The sequence below is a fragment of the Thunnus albacares genome, chromosome 20 (genome assembly GCF_914725855.1).
Source record: "Thunnus albacares chromosome 20, fThuAlb1.1, whole genome shotgun sequence".
In the NCBI taxonomy this organism is placed as follows: domain Eukaryota; kingdom Metazoa; phylum Chordata; class Actinopteri; order Scombriformes; family Scombridae; genus Thunnus; species Thunnus albacares.
This window is the reverse complement of record NC_058125.1, coordinates 3,711,425-3,733,230: the sequence shown is the minus strand read 5'-3', so window position 1 is coordinate 3,733,230 and position 21,806 is coordinate 3,711,425. Positions and strand designations below refer to the sequence as shown.

Below are 21,806 nucleotides of genomic sequence, written 5' to 3'. Positions count from 1 at the left end.
TTGAGGGAGGAGTGAAACATTTTGAATTAATAAACTTCAGGGGCAAATGTGCTTTTTACTCCACTACATTGTTATTATAACATCTATTGAAATTTTACATACATTATCATTTTATAAATTATGGTGAATTACATCAAATTGTCTAACAACATGCAAAGTCTACACATATGCACCAATAATCATAATCCAGTTGGTTTAATATACTGTATACTGTAATACAACTCTGACAGGAGGCGTTCTGTTTTGATACTTTGGTACATTTTACTTCTGTAGGCTACTATTTCTTCTTATTTTGGATTCAGGACACTGATTTAGTGAGTGTAGTAGTGATTTTAATGACCTTATTGTGCTTATTATTAAATATGAATGTTATTTTAAGGAAGTCTAACAGGTCAGGTGTGTCTCCATTGACTTCCACCAGAGTTTGCACTAGAGTCGTGTTTGCAGATGGTTTTCCTCTGTCTTTTTTTCTCTGGAATGAGTGAGGACAGGGCAGTTTGAGGTGAGTCATTTGTGCCGGGAAGACAAACGCTCTTCTGACATGGTGTTAATATTTACCTGCTAGTTAATTCTGGTGTTCAGGAGTTTTGAAAGTCAAGGAAACAAATCCAGAGAGTCAGCGGTTTTCTTGCAGCTTGACTGATTTTTTTTTTTTTTTTAAGTCTGTATGACTTAAGAAACAAAAAGTTTAATGTCTATTCCCACTCCGACTGCGAGAGAGATTCCTCCAATGGCACCAGATCCAATGACTGTCATTGTGGCTTCAGGTGAGTACACCACTTACTGTTACTTAGACTCACGTTAATCTTCATTTTACATTCTGTCCTAAACTGATGTAAACAGTGAGGAAAAACTTCATGTCCTCTGCTGATTTGATTGATTTTTCTTAGACTCAGTTGTATACACATTTGTATTTACCATGAGCCTACATCACTAATAATAGATGTGGGGGGAGATGTGCCTCAATAGTTTTAGCTATTGCCAAAATGTAATGTATTTAATGTATTCTTTTTTTACATTGAGTCAATCTTTTAAAAATGGAGCATATTAATTTATATAGCATATTAATAATAGTGTTAAATATTTAAATGAACCAGTAAATTGTGAAATTATTCAATTAATTATGAAAACTCAACTCATGAATTTGAAGTTATTTCATCATTCTTATTTTCACATGAATGGGGTTTTATTGTTGTTCATTTTTATTTCAATATAGATTTTTTTATTTCAAAAAGTCTGTTTTTATTTCATGTCACCAATCCTCTCAATTCTCTGCCAATCACAATTTCATCAGCTGCTTCCAGATTCAGCCAACTGCTCTACACGGCAACAAAAATGCCAACATAATTCTGAATCAACCAACCACTAACCCTATCCTTATATTTAGCATATTAAGGCTACATGCTACCTAACTATCCAGTTAACTAGCATGTCTTGTGACCTTGACCTTGGATTATTACTCATTAGCAGAATTAAGAGCCAGTGTCAGTAGTAGCAGCTAGCTGGTTTCCGGGTTTTCTCTGCAGTGTTGTGATTCTAAAGTTGCTCCTCAAAGAAAGATGCACAACTCTGTCAGGATCTCGCAAACTAGCTGATAGTGAGTGAGCCTGCATTTGGGCACTGTCCTGAAAAGTGACATTATAAGGTAATGGGTTGAGTTTTAATAATTTGTTAAATCATTTTACAGTGTATGTGTTTATTTATTTAATAATCTTCTACATTTATTCATATTCTTATTTATTTTGTACTGTATACAGCAATAGGTTTCGATATAGCAAACAGCCTCATAGCACTATCAGTTAACTTCTCATCCTTTCATGAAGATATAATATAATCATTATTTTAATTATATTTGTGTATTTTATTTACTTTATACATTAACAAAAATCAGACTAAATAGAAAAATATGAGTGAGGTGCTCCATGGAATTTTGCCCCCAAACTACTGGGGCATCTTACTGCAGGTATGCATTTTTCACATTTTATATATTTTTTTCAAATAAATGAGTAACAAGTTTTCTATGCAAATCTCTTGCCTGAATGACCAAACTTATTTTATGTGTGTACCTTTCTAAACAGTGAAAACACACACATCCTTAAATATCACTGAGGAAAAATTAGCAACCCAAAAAACTGTCTCTTTGTAAGATAAGATAGACATTTTTAAATGGCAACCCTTACTACATGTGGGCGATACATAGACACTCATTTCACTGGTATTTGGTGTCCAGTTATATGCAATGGGACATCTGCCCCCATCTTCCCCTACTGGCTTTCTGCACTATAACATGTTTTGTATAGTCCACTGTTACATTTCTCCTCCTGAGGCAGTAACCATTCTCTGTGTCTCTCTTCCACTTCAGTGGCCTGTATAGTATTTTGTATAATGATCCTAATGCTGGTGGTGGTGCTCTACAGAAAAGATCCTCTCTGCTGCAGATTCAAGCCTCACAGAACAGAACACTATACAGTAAGACCTACCATCTACAACACAGAGAGACTTTTTTGACAATTTTTTATTAGATTTAATATTATGTTTGGGGCATTCACTACAAACATGCCTATGAGTTTACAAAAGAAGCAAAAGAGAACCAATAAACCAGTATAGGGGTAGACGTGGCCGGATTCACCTGCTCAGGGCCCCAGGGCAAACATTTGCTGATATAGTGATATTGTGAATTTGTACTTAATGAAATGACCAAAACCAACCTCTGGGGATTTGGGGCCCTGGAGCAGTATCCCATTTGGTAATTCAGCCTAGCCCAGAGCTGACCACGAAAAAAGAGAATTAATAGGCACATCATTATCATAGATCATATCATATTACCACCAGAGAAGTCAAGAATCCAGGATCTAGGTGGCCTTATTTCTTGGCCTACATCATTAGCTCCTCTGAGCATTATAGATTCAGATTAAGGAGGAAAAAGGTCGTGGTCAAAAACTATGGAAGATTCAAAACACCTAAATAAAAACAAATCAAACAAAGAAATAAAGTAAAAAAAAAAACAATACACATTGTAATATGTATTTGTATGTACTTTTTATATATCCATATTACTGTGACATTATTAAATTAACATATGTAAAAGGTCAATAATTTAGCTTTTTGTCTGAATGAATAGTTTTTGATTGAAATGCGCTTCACTTTTTTGTGCTATGATTTGATTGAAATGAGGCATGGAAAAGTCATGTCACAATGAAAAACAGTTAAGTTGGTTATTAAAGACAAAAAGGTAATTGTTGCCATTTTAACACGTTTTTTTTTTCATTTAAAGTATGAAACAGTAAATGCATGCATAAAAAGGAAATACATATAACTGTGCATTATTTTCCACTAAATTTCTTTGATTTACTTTCATGTAGGCATTTTAAATCTCCCATACAGAAGGTGACAAAACTATGTGAACTCAAAACACTCAGTATGCATACTAAAAACCCTTGATGGCTGAATATGTTGTTGATGGCAAATGGACAAATTGCCATGAACTCTGTCCTTAATGTATTACTTACAGCAGTGTAACAATATAGAGTGCCTTAACCAAAACTGTTACTTAAAATAAAAATGAAAAATTAAAAACTATAACTGGTCCCTGATGATCTCTCCTCCCAGGACAATTCTCCACACTATCACAGCAGGCACTCTTTGATTGGCATTGCCCATAATGAGCACAGTGCTACCATGAACCAAGGAGCTCTTGGACCACAGGTAAAAAGTGTAACATCACAATTTCAGGAGCTGATGAAATGCACTCAGTGCAAATATTTAAAATGCATTTTGTGTAACTGTTAGATATTTCTTATCAGAACATTTGTTGATATGTGTGTTTGTGTGTGTGTGTGTGTGTGTGTGTGTGTGTGTGTGTAATTTAGCTTCCTGGAAGGGAAGGGAAGGAAATACATATAACTGTGCATTATTTTCCACTAAATTTCTTTGATTTACTTTCATGTAGGCATTTTAAATCTCCCATACAGAAGGTGACAAAACTATGCGAACTCAAAACACTCAGTATGCATACTAAAAACCCTTGATGGCTGAATATGTTGTTGATGGACACTACTTTCCCAAAATGCACTGCACAAAGGAAATTGAGGAAGTGCTCACAGCTGGAAATAATTAAAATTAATTGTGGATAGTAGGGAAACAACTCAGGAAAAAAAGTTATTAAAGTTTTGCAAAAACATTTGTCTTAGTGTAATTTCCATCTACATTCTACAGTTCAAGTTTGACATTTGATGGTGCAAGCACTGTATAATACATTTTGGTACACTAACAGCATAAAACAGTATGCTATTCAGATTGGTATTCTGTATGCAATTAGTATGGAGTATGGAAATTGGACATGAATTGATACGAATTGTTACACTGGTGAAATATAAAGTACTCTGAGTGAAATGACTGTTGAGTTGCTGTAAATGTTGAATGGAATCAAATTGCCATGAACTCTGTCCTTAATGTATTACTTACAGCAGTGTTACAATATAGAGTGCCTTAACCAAAACTATTACTTAAAATAAAAATGAAAAATTAAAAACTATAACTGGTCCCTGATGATCTCTCCTCCCAGGACAATTCTCCACACTATCACAGCAGGCACTCTTTGATTGGCATTGCCCATAATGAGCACAGTGCTACCATGAACCAAGGAGCTCTTGGACCACAGGTAAAAAGTGTAACATCACAATTTCAGGAGCTGATGAAATGCACTCAGTGCAAATATTTGAAATGCATTTTGTGTAACTGTTAGATATCTCTTATCAGAACATTTGTTGATGTGTGTGTGTGTGTGTGTGTGTGTGTGTGTGTAATTTAGCTTCCTGGAAGAGTGTTTATCATAGGGATGCCAAATGACTATCACTTGGGCAGGCCTCTGCCGCGGCTGCCTACCTACGAGAGCGTCCGTAAGAGGGACAGACAGAGACACATCCACAATATGATTGCACACCGTTTTGGCCTCAGTAACTGCCATGATGAGGTGAGCATACAGAGTGCTATGGACTGTGTCACTGTTGGTATGTGGCTCTGTAAAAATTAGGGAATCTGAGGGATATAATATAATTTACCCAGCAAAATGTGTAATACATTCATGTCACTTCACTAACACCAAAAAAATTAAAAGGAATAGTTCACATTTTGGGGAATATGTTTTTTTGCTTAATATAAGTCAAGGATAATTCGCCTCTTGTCCATAAGGCTTCTTCAGTTCTGACTGAGTTCTTTCACCTTCATATTTGCTTTCTTTCCCGGAGTGAGATGAAAAGATCAACACAACTGTCATGTCTGTGTGTTAAGTACAGAGCTGGAACCAGGAGGCTATCCTAGCTTAGCATAAAGGCTAGAAACAGGGAGAAACAGCTATCATGGCTTAGAGTTAAAAAAAGAACCCTACTAACTGGTGGGAAGTAACTGCGCCGGGCTGTTGTACACAAATAAATAGTTCAAGCATGTAACTCTCCCAAAACCAAGAACTGTCATTTGTATATTTCTGTTTGAGTACATATTAAAACAACCTCATACAAAGTGTCAATTAGCTTAAAAAGGTGATGGTAGGTGTATTTTTTAACTTTTGACAGAGCCAGGCTGGCTGTGCCCCCTACTTTCAGACTTTAAGCTAAACTGGCTAATTATAAAGTTCTCAAAATGTTGATACCTTGGTTGATAATTGGTGGAATCAAATCACAAGTTTTCAAGAATAATACATCATAACATTGATGATTTAGCTTGAGTTAAGGGTGGAGGAACTTTCCATTGCTAGTTAGCTACAGAAGATGATGTCCAGATTCTTAATATTGCCTACAAAGTTCTGATTGGTGGATTTTTTTCCTCTAACTGGCAGAAATTGCCGTCAGTGAGCACAACACCAAACCTATTTGAATTGCTGAACAAATCACAGATATTAGCGTGCTTCAGCTAACATTACCCATAGTGCCACAAAAAGCATATTTTTGTTAGATTGTCCCTGACTAGTAAATTGACCTTCTTGTGTACAATCGGCTTTAAATATGTTATATTGTAATATTTCTTTTGTCACACCCCCATCAAGCTTCCACCAACGTATGAAGAAACCCTTCGGCAGTCCCTTGACATTTCACCCGCAGATCTGCAGTCTCTGGATGTTAACCTGTCAGTCCACACACAGGATCGTTCCTCACAACTCAGTGATGGCACATACAATCCTAGTCAACCATCCACACCACTCCAGGGATTTCCTCCTCTTACTGACCAGCACAGAGCTCTCTGATGGGTCTAGAGTTCATTGCCAAGCCACAGCATGAGGAGGAGCGTTACTGTTGTTAGAGCCAAACAAGTGATGCCACCAGGGACAAGAAAAGAGTTTCGGGAATGCTTGTGCTTTGAGGCAGATCTGTTGATAGATCCCTGTGATTCTGTTTGAAAGTATTCTCATGATAATGACTCTGACTCAAGCTGTACTCTCCCCAAGGGTGAGACTGACATACTCTACATTGTCCATGCAGTTACTGGCAGGAATCACATTGTGTTTTTCCAAGAATGGCATAATGGGGGGATGTATTCAAAAGTTTGACAAATGTGATTCTTTAGTGACTTATGAGGATTTTTTTAAATTGAAACCTAATATTCAATGCCCTTGACTTTACCAGAATTTATACCAATTAAATCCCAAATGTTCAGTGTCTCCATCAGACTTTTACTTTTATAAGGGTCTAGAAACCTCTGAAAACACATTTAGACCATCATGGGGTGCTAAAGCTGTCCACTGACACCATATAAAATCTAATTCTTTTAGGATTAATAATCACTGCAACGGTAAAATTTAAGAAAAAAAGGAACAGACTGTTTTCTGTATAGTCACAGAAAAACCCTTATACTGGAGGTGGTTGATCTTGGTGAACTGATACCTGATATTTAGTCTGTAACAAAGCTAAGACTTTAGCCATGCTAGCAGTTCTGTGAAGCTGTACGTAGGAACAGTGGGGTTTTGAGCTAAATGCTAACATGAGCACACTCACATGCTAAAAATGACAGTGTTATTATGCTTATGTTTAGTGTCATAAACCAAAGTATTAGACTAAGTGAAATTTTGACCTGATGATGACCAAGATGAAAAGTAAAGAGATCAAAGTTATTACAATTTACATGTGAACCAAATTTGATGGCAATTAATCCAATAGTTGTCAAGTCATTTCACTCAAAACCATAAATATCAACCTCATGGTGGCACTAAATGAAAAGTCAGGGGAACACCAAAGTCTTTAGGACACACTATCTGGGAGTCTTGAATCCCTCTACAAATTTTCTTTCAGTGCTATCCAGTAGATGTTGAGACATTTCACTAGATAAGTGAAAACTTATAAGAAGGAATCAGCAAAATCCCTATGATCCATCCTCTGGGCACCATGGATATCTGTAACACATTCCATGGTAATGGAGCTAATGGTAGTCAAGACATTTCACTAAAAACCAAAGAGGTTGGACTAGAGGAAAGTCGGGGGATCACCAAAGTCAGTAAACATATTGGCTGAATTAGGTTAAAAAAAAATCTAAAGGTTCCACTGTGGAAGAGGTCCCTCTGGCGAGTCCAGGCATTGTTAAACAGTAACTCTGTTGAGCCTGACACACCTCACCAATGACTGTTCGCATTTGAGAGACAAAGCATGACACCACGGGGTTACTCTTTAACCCAGATCAAACACTAACAGAGGACAGAAACCCACCACAACCAGGAAGCATCTGGGAGACTTGTCGAAAATTGTACTTGTTTGTGCATCCATTGAGCATGACGTGCACTGATGCTGGCCTGCACTGAGAACCAAGAATGCGTATCTTACACAACAGCCAGTGGCTGTTCAGTAACTTCATGACTCATTTGTTTTTTATTACGAGTTAACAGTAAAGGAAATACCATAAAATCCAAATGCTTAAACTTATAAAAATACCCTTTAGTTTATCCCTGGTCCATTATCCAGTCAGGCAGTGGAGTGTACAGTGACCCACAATCATCCACAAGCGATTTACCCTCCACCATTTAAGAATAAGAACTCCACGTCTACGAACTCCTCATATCCATCATTTGTTCTGCTTCATGACCAACTCCCATACAGTGTACCAGGCGTTACTCACACTCCCGCTGCATACCACAAGCCTCTGAAATACAACGGTTCTCATTTATCTCTTGATTTCTGTTGAAAGTTCTTCCAAAGAACTGCTGACAAAATATCTCGCTTATAAGCAGTCAAATGAGTATCCAAATGAAGAGCAATGCCTGACTGAGGAAGATTTAGTTTTTCCAAACTGAGCATTCACAGACTTCAGGAAACACTTTTCTTTTATTTCCATTTAGGTTTTTTTTTTTTTTACTACTTGCATCATAAATCCAATATATGAGGAAACAGACCTGCAGTATCAGTGTGCAATCTGGACACCAATCCTGATGCTGACTGGAGCACACAACATGGGAGTGATTGTGCGACATGTTGTGGTCAGTTTTGGTATTGCGCTGTTTTTTTTCTCCAGGTACAGTGAGGAAAAAAATCCTTCCTTAGTGATAAATTTCAAATAGTTTTACGCTTAAACACAAAAATCTGCTTTACCCAGATTGTGTGGATGTGGTTTGATAAGACTTGAATAACAATGGCATCACAAAAGGGGTTGAAGTAAAGGTTGTGAATAAGCCGGGGTAAGAAAGACTGCTAGTCATCAAGGTTTTATTTATACCCAGCTGACTAAGCAATCAAGAAACAGAGCTGCAATATGTCACTGTTCAACTCTGATGATTTTGATTTTTTTTATGCATATTCCTTTGTGGATTGAGAAAATTCTCATACTTTAATCTTTTTACATAAATAATTAAAAATCCCCATAGGATTGTCAATTTGTAGGGATCTGGCAACATCTTGTGGTCAATGTTGGTACTACACTCTTCCAACTGTTCAAAAAGTAGCATTGGTATTGCACTATTATTATTATTAAAGTATTATTAAAGTACTTGAAAACTTGGTTTCAAATCTCAATTACTACTTGTTTACATTAAATATGTCACTAAAGAAGAAACAATTCTTCTCACAATTGCTGTTTAACATTAGTTTTACTCTCAAAAATGAAAATCTGCTAAAACAGGACTGTAGGGTTTAATCGGATTTGACTGACACTAACATCTCCGTGGCAACATAAGCAAACAACCTAAATAGTTGTTGAATAAATTGACTTCAGATTTTTTTAAAGAATAAACTTCCAATTGGTGTGTGGTCCTTTTGTTCAGGGCAGCCCCATACACATCACACTTTGGCAGATAATAGTGGCTGATGGGGGATACCCTTGCTGTTAGTTTACTGGGCCTTAGAGCAATTACCAACATTTAGGTGAACACCAGTATCAGTGGTGGAATGTATCTAAGTACATTTGGTCAAGTACAGTTTAGAGGTATTTCCATTTGATGCAACTTTATGCTCCACTATATTTATTTGACAGCTATAGTTACTTTGCATATTTTTCTGATTAATTTTCACACAAAACATATGATAAGCTTAAACATAATGCATTGCTCTGTCCACTTATCAAGTCATTTCACTCTAATTGAATCCTATAAGTTTTATTTTTTTAGAAAAAGTGAAATCTGCTAGTGGGAATATGTCGAGCAGTTTACAATTCATATCAGCTTGTTTAAAGACTTTAAAAATCAACTTTTTCATAATACTAGTGCCACAACCGGCGTTATTCTTTATTGTTTCACAATAACACTCATTTCTATAACAGTCTTTAAACAAGTTCATTTAAATTGAAAACATATAGAGATATTCTTTCTGCAATGTAAAATAAAGTTTTTAGGACTGAATTATAGACAGAAACATCTTCATAAGACTGAGATTATTTGCAGATTAAACTGCCCAACAGCACCATATAAAGTGGTCACTATGTCTACCAGCTGCAACAAAAATGCCACTCAAACATGAATGGATAAATGACAACAATCCTAAAAAATATTAAACATGAAAGGGGCACAATGACATATTTTACCTGTGTTACTTTTAACTACGTTTTGATGATAATACTTACAGACCTTTTTAAATGAGACTTTGAATGCAGGACTTTTACTACTAATGGGGTATTTTTACTTTGTTGCATCACTAGTCTTATTTAAGTAAATAATCTGAATATTTCTTCCACCACTGACCAATATAACACATAATACTCAGGACAAAACCCCCAAGTAATTAAACATGAAGACATACACATAAAAAATCTTTATTAACCAACACAGTATATTATGTTTCTTAAGTGTCACATGGGCAGGAGAGGAGAGGCTGAGAGTCTGCTTGAAGGTGTGTTCATCAGTGAAATCACCTGATATCAGTCAAAGCTGCCAAAGTCCTCCAGGATGCATGTGATGTCTTTTCACCAAACCAAATCCTGCTTCATCCTGACAAAGAATTACTTACTAATCCAGTCCAGTTCAGTCCAGTCACTTTCAGACCATGTCCACCAGTTTAAACTTCCCCTCCTGTTTGACTGGCATCACGTTGATGAAGGTCTTGTAGAGCACAGCTCCTTTTGGCAGCTTGGTGATGACCTGGGTGGCCTCCGGGCTGCGTGGTGCTGGGACGTAGACCTCCTTGGTGAACCTGACGTAACCGTCCTCCAGAGCGAATAGCGTCTTATTGGTTCCAATCCCCACCTGCAGGACAGGGAGAGAGGAGAGGAGAAGTGTACATTTAAGTCTCAAATCACATCAGATCAACATTTTAAATCAGAGAGTCCAAGTCAATGTATACGTACATGAGCTCCTGGGTGATACCTCATCAGCCTCTGTGTTGCAAGGATGTTACCAGCATGGACAAAGTTTCCTTGTAAACAGATGAAAAGAATCGTTAGATCACTTAAATTCAATGCTATGATGTATCTAGATTTAATATTCCCATTGACAGATCAGTTAGAGGCCTTTTCCACAACAGGAACTTAACAACCCATAACTTAAGGTGCACTTATTGTTCTACTGCTGCTCAGGAGGAATTAGTCCAAACTAGTTAAGAGAACTAGAACTAGTCAAGTCCAAATATTCATTATCAAATGTATCGAAGCATTAATAATCAATGAAAACATTGCCACAAGTCTTCAGTGATGTTATAATAATCATTTTAGAGCTACAACGATTAGTTGATTAATCGATCAACAGAATATTTATCGCTGCCTATTTTAATTACTTGTTTTAGTCAAGTGAAAATGCCAAACATTTGGTGGTACCAAAACTTTCTTTGTCATTCATGATAGTAAACTCAATATCTTTTGGTTTTGGACTGATGATTGGAAAACAAAAGACATTTAAAAACGTCATCTTGTACTGTGGGAAATTATATTGCAGCCCTACAACTGTTTACATGAGTCTACTCTTATCTTATGCTGTGCATCAGAAACCACTGTAGTTTGAAAATGAAAACATTACATATATCTGAGCAATACAAAGCTGTTACTTGGATTAAATGATCTTAAATAAACGGTTGAGGAAGCATAGTTACAGCACCTATGAGGACTGAAATAAAAATCACTTTTAGAATTACCATCCTGTTTCTTGAAGCCATATCTCCGGCCAGCACTCTTTCCTCCTAAGTTCTTACTGCTGCCACCTGCCTTCTTAGATGCAAACCTCACAGAGTCCAGGAGAGACGACTGACCAGGTACCAACAGCCCTGAAACCAGCAACACAGAGAAATTCATGCAAACTCATATAACCATGCAGTTCCGGCTCATATGTACTGTAGCTAATGACAGCACACCAAACTCCATTCAAATCTGACCGATTTAGAAAGGTCTTACTTATTTGATGGAAACTCCCAATTAAACACATTGAATTATTAAGACTTTTATTATGTCATAGTGTATTTTTCCAACGAAATACATGGGAGGTAGCATCGGGTACAGTGAAATGAGCTTGTATTGTCATAAATTAAAGTACAGCTTGGTGTGTCACATGTTAAAGAAACGTCAGTAATTTACTACAAACGTCTAAACTGGTTTATTGCATGTTTATAAGCATGCTTTTATTACATTAAGGGATAACTTGTAAAGCACAAATGATTCTTGTGTTTTTCTTTTACAGCTGCATCAGTATCTTTGACATTCAGTTAACTAACTACACTTCGACCAGCTAGTACAGCTAGCTACTTTAGCATGTAAAACACCTCTTGTTTCAAACGTGTGTTTACAGTAAGCACAGAACTGCTGGGAATTAATTCAACGTGTTCATACGCAATTAATAAACTCGTGAATAATTTGTAAAATACTCATTTAGATACTTGATACCTGCTCTGGGCTTGAGCATCAAGGACGCCAGCGTTGCCATCTTCAACGATGTGTCCCCTAGTATCTGCGTCACATCCGGATATCTGCTGTATTCAGGTTTTCCAAAAAAAGCTGGTAGACCGTAATAACACACTGAACCCACTGAACACACTATTCATCATAGCTCCTTAATTGACAGCCAAATGGCATCAAAAGTAACATTCATGTCACCTCAGTAATTAAAAAAAACCCGACTGTGAAATTTAAAAAATAAAAATGAATTGGGATTTATAGGCGTGTCTGGATCAAATATTAGCCTGAAAACCTACATTGTGTTTATAACTTATAAAATGTTATGTTGCAATACACAAATACATTTAATTGCTGTTAATGGTTAATATTACCTTAAGGTTCATTTCAATAAAATAAGCTCAATCATGTCACTTACGCAGTGCTTTGTGTGTGTATGTATGTGTTAAATGTGGACAACGCAAGTACAGAGGAAAAGTCGCTCGTCCAGTAAACCTGAATGCAACACTACCTTACAACCCGGGGAAATCAAATGAGTTTTGTTCCCAACAGAAAGACGAGAGTTTACATTGTCTTCGTCGATCTAAGTAAATGATCCCTAGCTAGTGCAAGTAGCTAGTATTTACCTACATATCTAGCTTTTTAATTAACTGTATGCGAGATTTCGAAGAAAGTGAGTACGCAAACCACAGTAGTAAATCGCTTCCAGCTAACGAATGTCTGCTAATTTCCATTAAGGTTAGTGGTTTGAATCATGTCTGTAGTCGCTGAGAGAACATTGACCTCTCATTGCTTTGCCAAACTCAATTTAAAAAGTGATTTATTTTTCAGTTCAGTTCAGTTTGTCAAAGCTAGAGTACGTTATATTCACTAATTTACAAAGCACCAACCAATTCTGCTACTAACATAAGCGACTTCTGTAATTTGTCTTCACATCTTTTAACAGCGGTGGGAGGCAACCAGCAGTGTGCACCGATTATAAAACTGCAATTATATTGAAATACATTCTGCATGGTGGATTATCTGTATGCCGAACTGACCAGAATACCTACACCTGTTGAGAGGCTTTATGTCATGGGCTGGTTGGTGTGTGTTTACTCGCTAATAAACAAAAAATCCAAATTTGACAGATTGGTGAATGAGGCTTGGTGCAGTTTCTGTTAGCAGAAGGAAAGGCACTTTTGGAGCCAGGAACTGGCTGTATGAGCCAGGAACATACATTTAACAAATAATTTTACAGGTCCCTTAATTGTATACTAAATTTTACCATATACTGTACTATATTAGGCTATATACTACATTTTCAGTGTAATGCAGGTATTTTCAGGTATTTAATGGTTAATTTTTAGGATATTTTACAGGAGGGTGGAGCAGTTTGGTACAAGTTATAAGAAAAATGGAAACAAAAGTTAAGTAGTTTGGGTTGTAGTTTCATATGTAGTTTTTTCCAAAATTTTTTCAACAATTTCCTAAAAGTAGCTGATGTGTATCTGTTCATTCTTAGGACATTTTTGTGAAAGGGATATGTCATTTGGTAGTATGTGGGAAATGTGCTCATTAGAGAGTTTTTAATAACGAATCTAATGTGCCAGTACTAATACAAATGAAGTATTTTTTGTCAGTTAAATTGTTAGGAGTCTAATTTATTAATTTTTTTTTTTGCTAATTAAGAACTAGGAACCAAAATATAATGACAACGTAACGTTTTGCCATTTTTTCTGATAATTTGTACCAAATTGCACCACCCTTCCTGTAAAATGAACCATTAAATACCTGCAAATTACATTTAAATTTTTATAAAATTAAATGACCTGTAAAATAAAGTGTTACCTATAATTCTTGCCTCATATCTCATGTACAGTAACTTCAGTTTGGACATGAAAGAACATGGGCAGCTACAGTGACTTCAGCAGTGACCTCGAAGAGGAGTTGCCTGTGTTTGACTTCCTCCAGCCCGGTCGACACCTCAGCCAAGCCTCCCAGAGCCACAGGGAGAAAGCAGACTTGGTCGACCTGGATGACTCTGACGCAGAAGAAGGAGCCACCTCTGTGCCAGCCTTTGTGAAGGGAAATGCGGGTACAGATGATGTAATGATGATCACTAGTGATTCTGATGACGACGCACCGTATGTCCCTCTGGCACAGAGACTCAAACAGAGACGAGACAATGTGATTAGTACCTCCTCCACTATTACTAATGGAAAAGATGCTGAGCAGTGTTTACCATCCAATCTAGCCAGCTCACAACTCTCTCACCAGGATGGCTTTCCAGAATCAGAGCCCCCGCTTCCGCTCAGCTCCCGTCAGGTGAGAACAGAGAGCCAGAGAGCCTCGGATGGCCCAGACGAGGCGGCTTCCCTTCAGTGGTGGCTCCTTCCAAAGCCGCTCTCTGGCACGGGGAGCACAGACATCTCTTCTGCCAATAGGAAACCTGCCAAGCGTACGGCGGAGGAGATCCAGGGCTCCAGGGAGGAGGCTCTGAGGAGGAAGCAAGCCAGGGAAAGACAGCGGCAGGACAAGGAGGTGCTTAGGCAGGAACAAGAGAGACAGAAAGCAGAGAAGAAAGCTCTGGCAGAAGCTGCCAAGGCCCTGAGGCCAGAGGAGTGTATCAAGCACATGGTGGTGGTTGTGGACCCAGGTAAGGAGCAGGGAGAAAACAATAAATATTGGTACATAAATGGGGAAAAAAATCCCTAAGGACTCAGTCATGTCTCGTTGCTATCTATACATTTATTATAGATTATATTAGACTGTAAAGAAAGCCCTGCACTTCCCCTTATGCATTGAATGCATTATAGAAGTTTATTGTGGACATTATTTAGGTAACTGTGTTTGTGTCTGCAGCTCTGTTACAGCTGGAAGGAGGTGGGACTCTGCTGGCGTCAGTGCAGGCTCTGGGTTGTAGCTGCGCCATAGAGAAACAACCCCTCCCACGCAGTGTCAGCTGGATGAGGAAGACTCCCTGTGCACAGGTGATAACACACACACACACACACACACACACACACACACACACACAGAATTTTCCCATTGCCTTGTTTTGTTTAAAGGTGATGCATGAATATATACTTGTCAAATTTCTTGTGACACTTGCTGTAATTGCCATAAACAAATGAGACTACAGCAGAGATGAGTTGTATTCTGTGTCATAGAAAGGAATGCTTTTAAATAGCTTCCACTATGAAGTACTCTTATAGTAAAGCTGCATTTGGATGGGATAAACATTACAGGGTGATGTGGGGAATGAAATATTGCACTGTGCTCCTCTGGATTTCAACCGTGGGGAAATGACAGGATATGGTGTGTAGTGGACATCCAGCAGGATAAAGCAAACAGCCTCTACAGGTGGGCGAAGATGTCATTATCTCTGACCTCCATCTTTAATAAACACTCATACATCTGGGTAGAAATCACTGAAAAGAGATGCTTCACATTTGTAAATTTTCTTCAGTTTCATTAAGTATCTGAAGAACGTTAGGTGATTTTGGCTGTAATTATTACTGTTGTGACGGTGAAAAACTGGATTAAACTGACTGACCAGCACGTAATGTTTAAATCAACCTCCCATAGAGACATAAATCCATCCTGAACGGGTCTCACCACCACTTTTTTAACTGAAAAATAAAGCAACGAGTGATGTCTTGATGCTCTCCCGTCTGTATCTCAGCCAGATGATGGAGCGTGTGTACCAGAGGCGCATGTTGTGATGCAGATGACAGCTGATGACTTCATCGCTCTGATCCACAGCTACACTCAGGTTGGTGTGTGTGTTGGCTGCTGCTGCTGCTGCTGCTGCTGCTGCTGCGTGTCAACAGAGTGTCTGAACCCGCTGCTTCAAAATGAGACCAGATGAAAGTTTAATGATGGCGGTGGGGAAATGGGGTCATTGTTGTAACAATAAAGTTGAGGTGAGAGCTGAGCAGCTTTAGGCGTATGAAAAGTAACACAGCAGAAAATGACATCATAAAATAGTAATAGAAGCAAGTAGAAGGATGTTCATTAAAAAATATGAGCTACAACAAAAATGAGTGTGAGAATAAATAGAAAGAATTCAATTCTGGTTATTAAATGGCAACAAACAAATGACCACAATATGCATCACATATCACCTTCAAACAACTACATCATGTCTCATATACACAACAGTTACTGCTGGTGAAGGTTGCTCAGAGGGCAGTAGATAGGGTTAACCTAAGGACTTTAGGGTGTTGCAATCAGGAAAAAGATGGCTCCTACTAAAGACTTCAATCTATTGTAACCCAGGAGGAGAGGCATGGCATGTCAGACTGTGGTCCCACTCTGACGTCCTGGGTGCAGGCACAGCAGAGGCGTCACCCTGATAAGATCATCAGCCTGGTGGTCATCGACCTGGAGAAATACTTCAGGTAGGGAAGGACAGCAGCATCTACTAGGATCTGAATGTGGAGCTGGAAACATATGAGACAAGAGAAAAGATAAGTAGGAGTCCACTCTCTTAAAAACTTCTGCTCAGCGGCTGACAGTAGAAGATTGATTGTGTGGAGAAGGCTGATGTGTGAATGTGTACAAGAGTGTGAAGTATAGCACTTGATGAAATGTTAAAAAACAACAAGGAATGCCACTCAGATATCCTGTTAGCTAACCTAAACACATCTGCTGCTGGCCAGCATTTAGAAACACGTTGCCATGATCACTGTCAGCAGAGTCTGCCAGAACACAGCTGCTCAACAGTGTGAAAAATATGTGTGAACAGCAGCCTTTACTATGCAGGATTTAGTGGCATCTAGCGGAACGGACTCAGCAGAAATGGACTATAATATTCATAAGTATGTTTTAATTAGTGATGGGAATTATTAAAATTTTATACCAATTATCAATTCTACTTATCGATCTGATGCTGTTATTGATTCCTGATTAATTTTCTTTGTGGAAAAAAAGTAGGCCTACACAGGGTTTCAGTGTCAACACAACTGTTTTATTATCTCCATTGTTTATCTGTGACCTACCATGCTGATGAATATATGAAACATAACTGGTAGATAAGATAAATAGTCTGAAACCAAAAGTTATCGGCATAAATTAATGAATTCATTAATTTGAAAGTGTCGTACAGTTTCCTGTCTGTATGAGAATAAGGAAATGAGTGGCAGTGCTCCACTTTGTTAACGTCATGTCTCCAGCAGTGGAGAGCAGCCTCTCTGCTGCACTGTTAGCTCCAGGGAAAGCCATCGCTGCCCAAGACACTGAGCAGGTGCAGGGTTTTTGAGGTCAAACAGACTGAGCACGGAGTTATTCTCTTATTATTTACTGTTCTCTTTTCTTTTTCTCACCTCAGAGTTGGTTTAAGTTGTTTAATGCTGCAGTGTTTGTTGGTTCTCCTACACGCTTGGAAGGGGAGGTGTATTCATTTGGTTGCAATCTGCAACCTCACCACTAGATGGCACTAAATCATACACTCTGGTTCTTTAATACACAAAGATTCTGAACTTTTTGTCCCCAGGTCCCAGAAGTCTCAAAGCCAGAAGAAGTTTCGAGAGGCCGTGGCTGGTGGGAAGCAAGTGAAGAAAAGGAGGAAGAATGGTGGAGTGGAGGTGCTGCCTGAGGTGTCGCGAGTTGAAGTAGAGGAGGTGGGTCAGGTGGTGGGTAGAGGTAGTAGAAAGTACATCAGCATTTTTCATAATTTAGGGAAGAACAGAGAAATTCTGAGCCTTCAGCCATGGTAACGAATGACTGGAAAGATGCAGGCCTTGTGACAAATGGCAATTCAAAATAAATCAGGAAATCAATAGGACTGTACGTTAGTGAGCTAGACAGCTTTATCAAGTCACTCATGAGGATATTCACGACTATCCCGATAATGGAAATTCACCATGATTAAATTATCTTAATATAAGATAAAACCTTATATCCTCCCATCCCTACCCAAGAATCACTTAAAATATCATTTGTGCTCCAAAATAAATTAGACCTCTAAGTTAAGTTTTCTAATTAATGGACAAATGGCTAACATTAGCAAACATCTAACATAACATTTAGATTAATGGCTTTGTATGTTTTCAGGGATAAATTAAAGGTCTTTTAAGAGATTATTTTTTCATAGTGTCTCATCTTTCTTTCCTCTAATATCCCATCAGGCTGTGGTGCATCTCCAGCTGCACACTGGCATCGCAGTTCGCTTCTTGTCCACCTGGAAGGATTTCTCGGATCACATCACCATGACGACCAAAGCGGTTGCAGAGGCTCCTTTCAAGTAAGTGAACCCATTGTACCTCTACAACTCTGCCGAACGCTTTCCCTCCCAGATAAAAGAATAATATTCCATACCCTTCTGTGTTCTCAGGCGAGAGAGGGAGAAGACAGGCTTCTCTTTCTACCTTGAGAGTGAGTGGGCGGGGGGGCAGCGGGTGGATAAAGCTGGGAAAGGGCTGCTGCAGGTGTGGAAGAGACAGATCCAACAGTTCAACAGAGTCAGTCCAGACATGGCCTCAGCCATCCTGGCAGTTTATCCCTCCCCACAGCTCCTCAAGAAGGTATACTCACTGCTCACACACTAATCAGTGTTACCATCTCTGCTCCTTTTTACTGCAGGCTATTGCTGCCGCCATGACCAAACAATATTTGCTTGCTTGCTTTTTTTTGCTATAACAAAAAAAAAAAGAGAAAATGCTTTCCTTTTCACATTATAAAAAGATAGTTTTCCTTTTATAGACATATTTTTCTCTCCACATTCAGTTTGAACAAAAAATGTGACAGACAGATATGTAATTGATTTGTGACAACTGTGTCCTTGAAGAGGGGTCTTTACCTTGTAGCTCTAACTGAGACTCCTTTTACCTATTAAAGGTTTTTTGGGGGGAGTTTTTCCTTATCTAAACCCAGGGTCTAAGGATAAAGAGTGTTGTATGTTGTAAAGATTGTACATTTATCTTGTTACTTGCATTGTGATATAAATAAGTGATATATTGTTATACAGTATATTGGGCACAGTCAGAACAAACCGCGAGGCAGGTTCATATTGTCTGTTTTAAAGTCAACATTAAAAATCAGACACATTGTGTTTGCTCCCTGGCAGGCTTCACTTTTGTAGACAAGCCTTGAGATATTGTGCTTTATATTATTTGTCTTTGACCTCCCTTTAATGCTGTATTTCTGCTTTCCTTTCCTTTTTACATTTTCTGCTTTTTCTGTTATGTTCTTTTTTTTAGTTTTACTGTAAAAAGCATCATCACTGAGTTTTAAAATCAGCTTCTATGCGAGTGAAGATCCTACAACTTATAGATACAAATGTATACATATATGTATAGATTTACAACATATAAATGTTTTGCCATGTACCTATGTGAATCAGCATTTCACTTAACTACAGCAAGCAAACAAGGACATGACTCATCTATGAAAGCCAAAAGATAAAGATCACATCTGGGTCTAAACATGTACACCTGTATTCTCAGAGACACATCCTCAAATATATTGGCATGCAATATCTTTTTCTTTCTTCACAATGAATATTTCTCTGTCTGTCCACAGGCTTACAGTCTTTGCAAGACTGACAGAGAGAAGATCTCCCTGCTGTCGGACCTTCTGATTCGCAGAGGAGAGGGCGTCACCTCCACGACTCGACGGGTGGGTCCGGAGCTCTCCAAACGCCTCTTCCTCATAATGAACTCCTGCGATGCTGAGCAGACTCTGGACTCCACTGTCTGACCTTTTTTTCCAGAGAACTTGACCTGACAGTTTGTAATCTTGTTCCCCACAGCTCTCTACTGTGGCGGTTTCTGTTCACAACAGTACATTTGGCACTAAGTTGTTGCAATACCTTTTTTAAATGTATATAAATATTTTATAAAAATCTTATGTTTTATAAAAATGTATCAGCTTTGAAGAGGATTGTCATTAAGTAATCATTTTTATGAAACATCAGATACTATCAAGGGAAATTCAATTTTTTAAAATCAGATTCGGGAATTTGCAACTCTGGCAAACACCCCCCCAAAAAACAAACAAACATAAATTGGGCCAAGCAGAGTGAGCTTCTTGAACTTTTCCAAATAAAGTTCAATTTTACATAAATCATTTGAATCACTTGTTTGAGTCTGACTGAAAAGTACATGTAGAAGTAAACCCTCTGTAGATTAGCTATTGTAGCTAACAGCATAAGGGTCTACTTCTGAGGCAACTTTCAAGCTAACTGGGCTAGCTGTCTATTTATTTGCAATAACTGTGAACATTTATTACATTATCATTTCATATACAACATAATTATTCTTCAACAAAGTAAACAGGTATTAAAAAATGAGATATAAACAAAAATGCCCTGAACAGCTTTGATTTCTTAGACGGGGTGGTTATCGCTGTTGCTAACTGCAAGGTGAGCTGACAGTTTGGTCAAGCTAGCCTCGGTCTTCCAGTTGAATTTGGGGAGATGAGACAGTTTCCGGCTCGGCAATGTTACTTAAAGTTTTCTTTAATCTCCATAGAAGACAGCTTAAACAAACCCTGTGTCATTTGCTACTAGCTCTCCAGCATTCCTACGTGCTAAATCGACAGCGCAGTCTACACTGTTAGCTGCACTAGCTAAAGCTAATCCAAGGGGATCATTTTTTATACTTTGAATTGGACTTAAAACAAGTTTTTGAAATAATTTATGTACTGTTTGTAAAGCTTTAAGATGTCGACCCTGCTCACTCTAATGTATATAATTTTTTTGCTGGAGTTTGCATTTCCCAAATCTTTATAACTGAAGTGGTGTGTGCAAAGATAACATGATCCATAATCAAAATGGACACAATTACAAAAATAAGACCCAGGTTGAAAAATACTGGGTTATTCCTTTAAGTAATCATTCTTTTAAAGTTGGAAACTATGTTCTTGGTATACTTAATAATTAAAGTTCCTTCACTCAAAAATATGTTTTCCTTCTTGTTCCTTCAGTTTGATGTTCTCCTCACTGTGCAGAATGATGTTTGTGCAGTTTTTCACATTCATCTGCTGAAAGTGAAAACACATTATTGTTCAAAGCAGAGTATTTTTGTACGTCTCAATACATGTCCGGAGTGGATCTTTAAAGTTTAAGTTTTGCAATATGTTTAATTTCTATCCTTTACATTTTTAGTATGTAGGCAAGAATGGTCAACTCCAGTAAAGGTACTGTATTCTGTTTGGAACAACATCTCTGCTGCTCACCTCTAATCTGGTTTAATTAAGCGTTAAGTGCAGTGTAACACCTCACCTCTCATGTGTTTTAATTGCCGTCCAATTGAATTGCACGTGGCCAGCCTCTGAGCTTTCTGTGTCATTGCCCTCTCCAGCGTCTTCATCTCTTGTGTGTGTCGAGCCTTGTTATGCCTGGCCCTGTTTGTGTTTTCATGGTGTGCAGTGGTGAAATGCCGCCACGAATCTGCTCCACTTCGCTTTGCAATGCCCACGGCTCATTTCCGCTGCATTAGCGAAATGGAACCCGACCAAGAAGTGATGAGTGCCTGGAACAGAGGAAAAGAGGGAGAAGGAGACGGATGGGTAACGAGCTGTTAAATGAGCTTAAGAGATGA

At 38.2% G+C, this 21,806-nt stretch overlaps 3 protein-coding genes across 9 annotated transcripts; 2 read left to right on the top strand and 1 right to left on the bottom strand.

Annotated features, from left to right (window-relative positions):
- The first annotated feature begins 608 nt into the window (after nt 1-608).
- LOC122971373 lies at nt 609-8,825 on the top strand. 2 transcript variants are annotated; one of them, XM_044337991.1, is made up of 6 exons: nt 621-767; nt 2,363-2,469; nt 3,610-3,705; nt 4,565-4,660; nt 4,811-4,972; nt 6,041-8,825. In XM_044337991.1, exons 1-6 carry the CDS (start codon nt 692-694, stop codon nt 6,236-6,238), a joined length of 735 nt encoding a protein of 244 aa, XP_044193926.1. In that variant the 5' UTR covers nt 621-691; the 3' UTR covers nt 6,239-8,825. The 2 variants fall into 2 exon arrangements, with proteins under 2 accessions (XP_044193927.1, XP_044193926.1); XM_044337992.1 differs by lacking the exon at nt 4,565-4,660 and having other exon boundaries at nt 609-767.
- Nucleotides 8,826-10,202: 1,377 nt separating this feature from the next.
- On the bottom strand, nt 10,203-12,377 carry mrpl27 (mitochondrial ribosomal protein L27). The gene is made up of 4 exons (XM_044337993.1): nt 12,271-12,377; nt 11,529-11,657; nt 10,750-10,817; nt 10,203-10,648 (listed from the first exon to the last, which is right to left on the bottom strand). Exons 1-4 carry the CDS (start codon nt 12,308-12,310, stop codon nt 10,442-10,444), a joined length of 444 nt encoding a protein of 147 aa, XP_044193928.1. The 5' UTR covers nt 12,311-12,377; the 3' UTR covers nt 10,203-10,441.
- A 330-nt stretch (nt 12,378-12,707) lies between these two features.
- eme1 (essential meiotic structure-specific endonuclease 1) lies at nt 12,708-21,166 on the top strand. 6 transcript variants are annotated; one of them, XM_044337989.1, is made up of 10 exons: nt 12,708-12,866; nt 13,226-13,362; nt 14,138-14,917; nt 15,124-15,251; nt 15,947-16,036; nt 16,543-16,664; nt 17,759-17,885; nt 18,393-18,508; nt 18,599-18,788; nt 19,786-21,166. In XM_044337989.1, the coding sequence occupies exons 3-10, from the start codon at nt 14,167-14,169 to the stop codon at nt 19,960-19,962; spliced, it is 1,701 nt and encodes a 566-aa protein (XP_044193924.1). In that variant the 5' UTR covers nt 12,708-12,866; nt 13,226-13,362; nt 14,138-14,166; the 3' UTR covers nt 19,963-21,166. The 6 variants fall into 6 exon arrangements, with proteins under 6 accessions (XP_044193924.1, XP_044193923.1, XP_044193921.1 ...); XM_044337988.1 differs by having other exon boundaries at nt 12,708-12,952; XM_044337986.1 differs by having other exon boundaries at nt 12,708-13,017.
- Nucleotides 21,167-21,806: the final 640 nt, after the last annotated feature.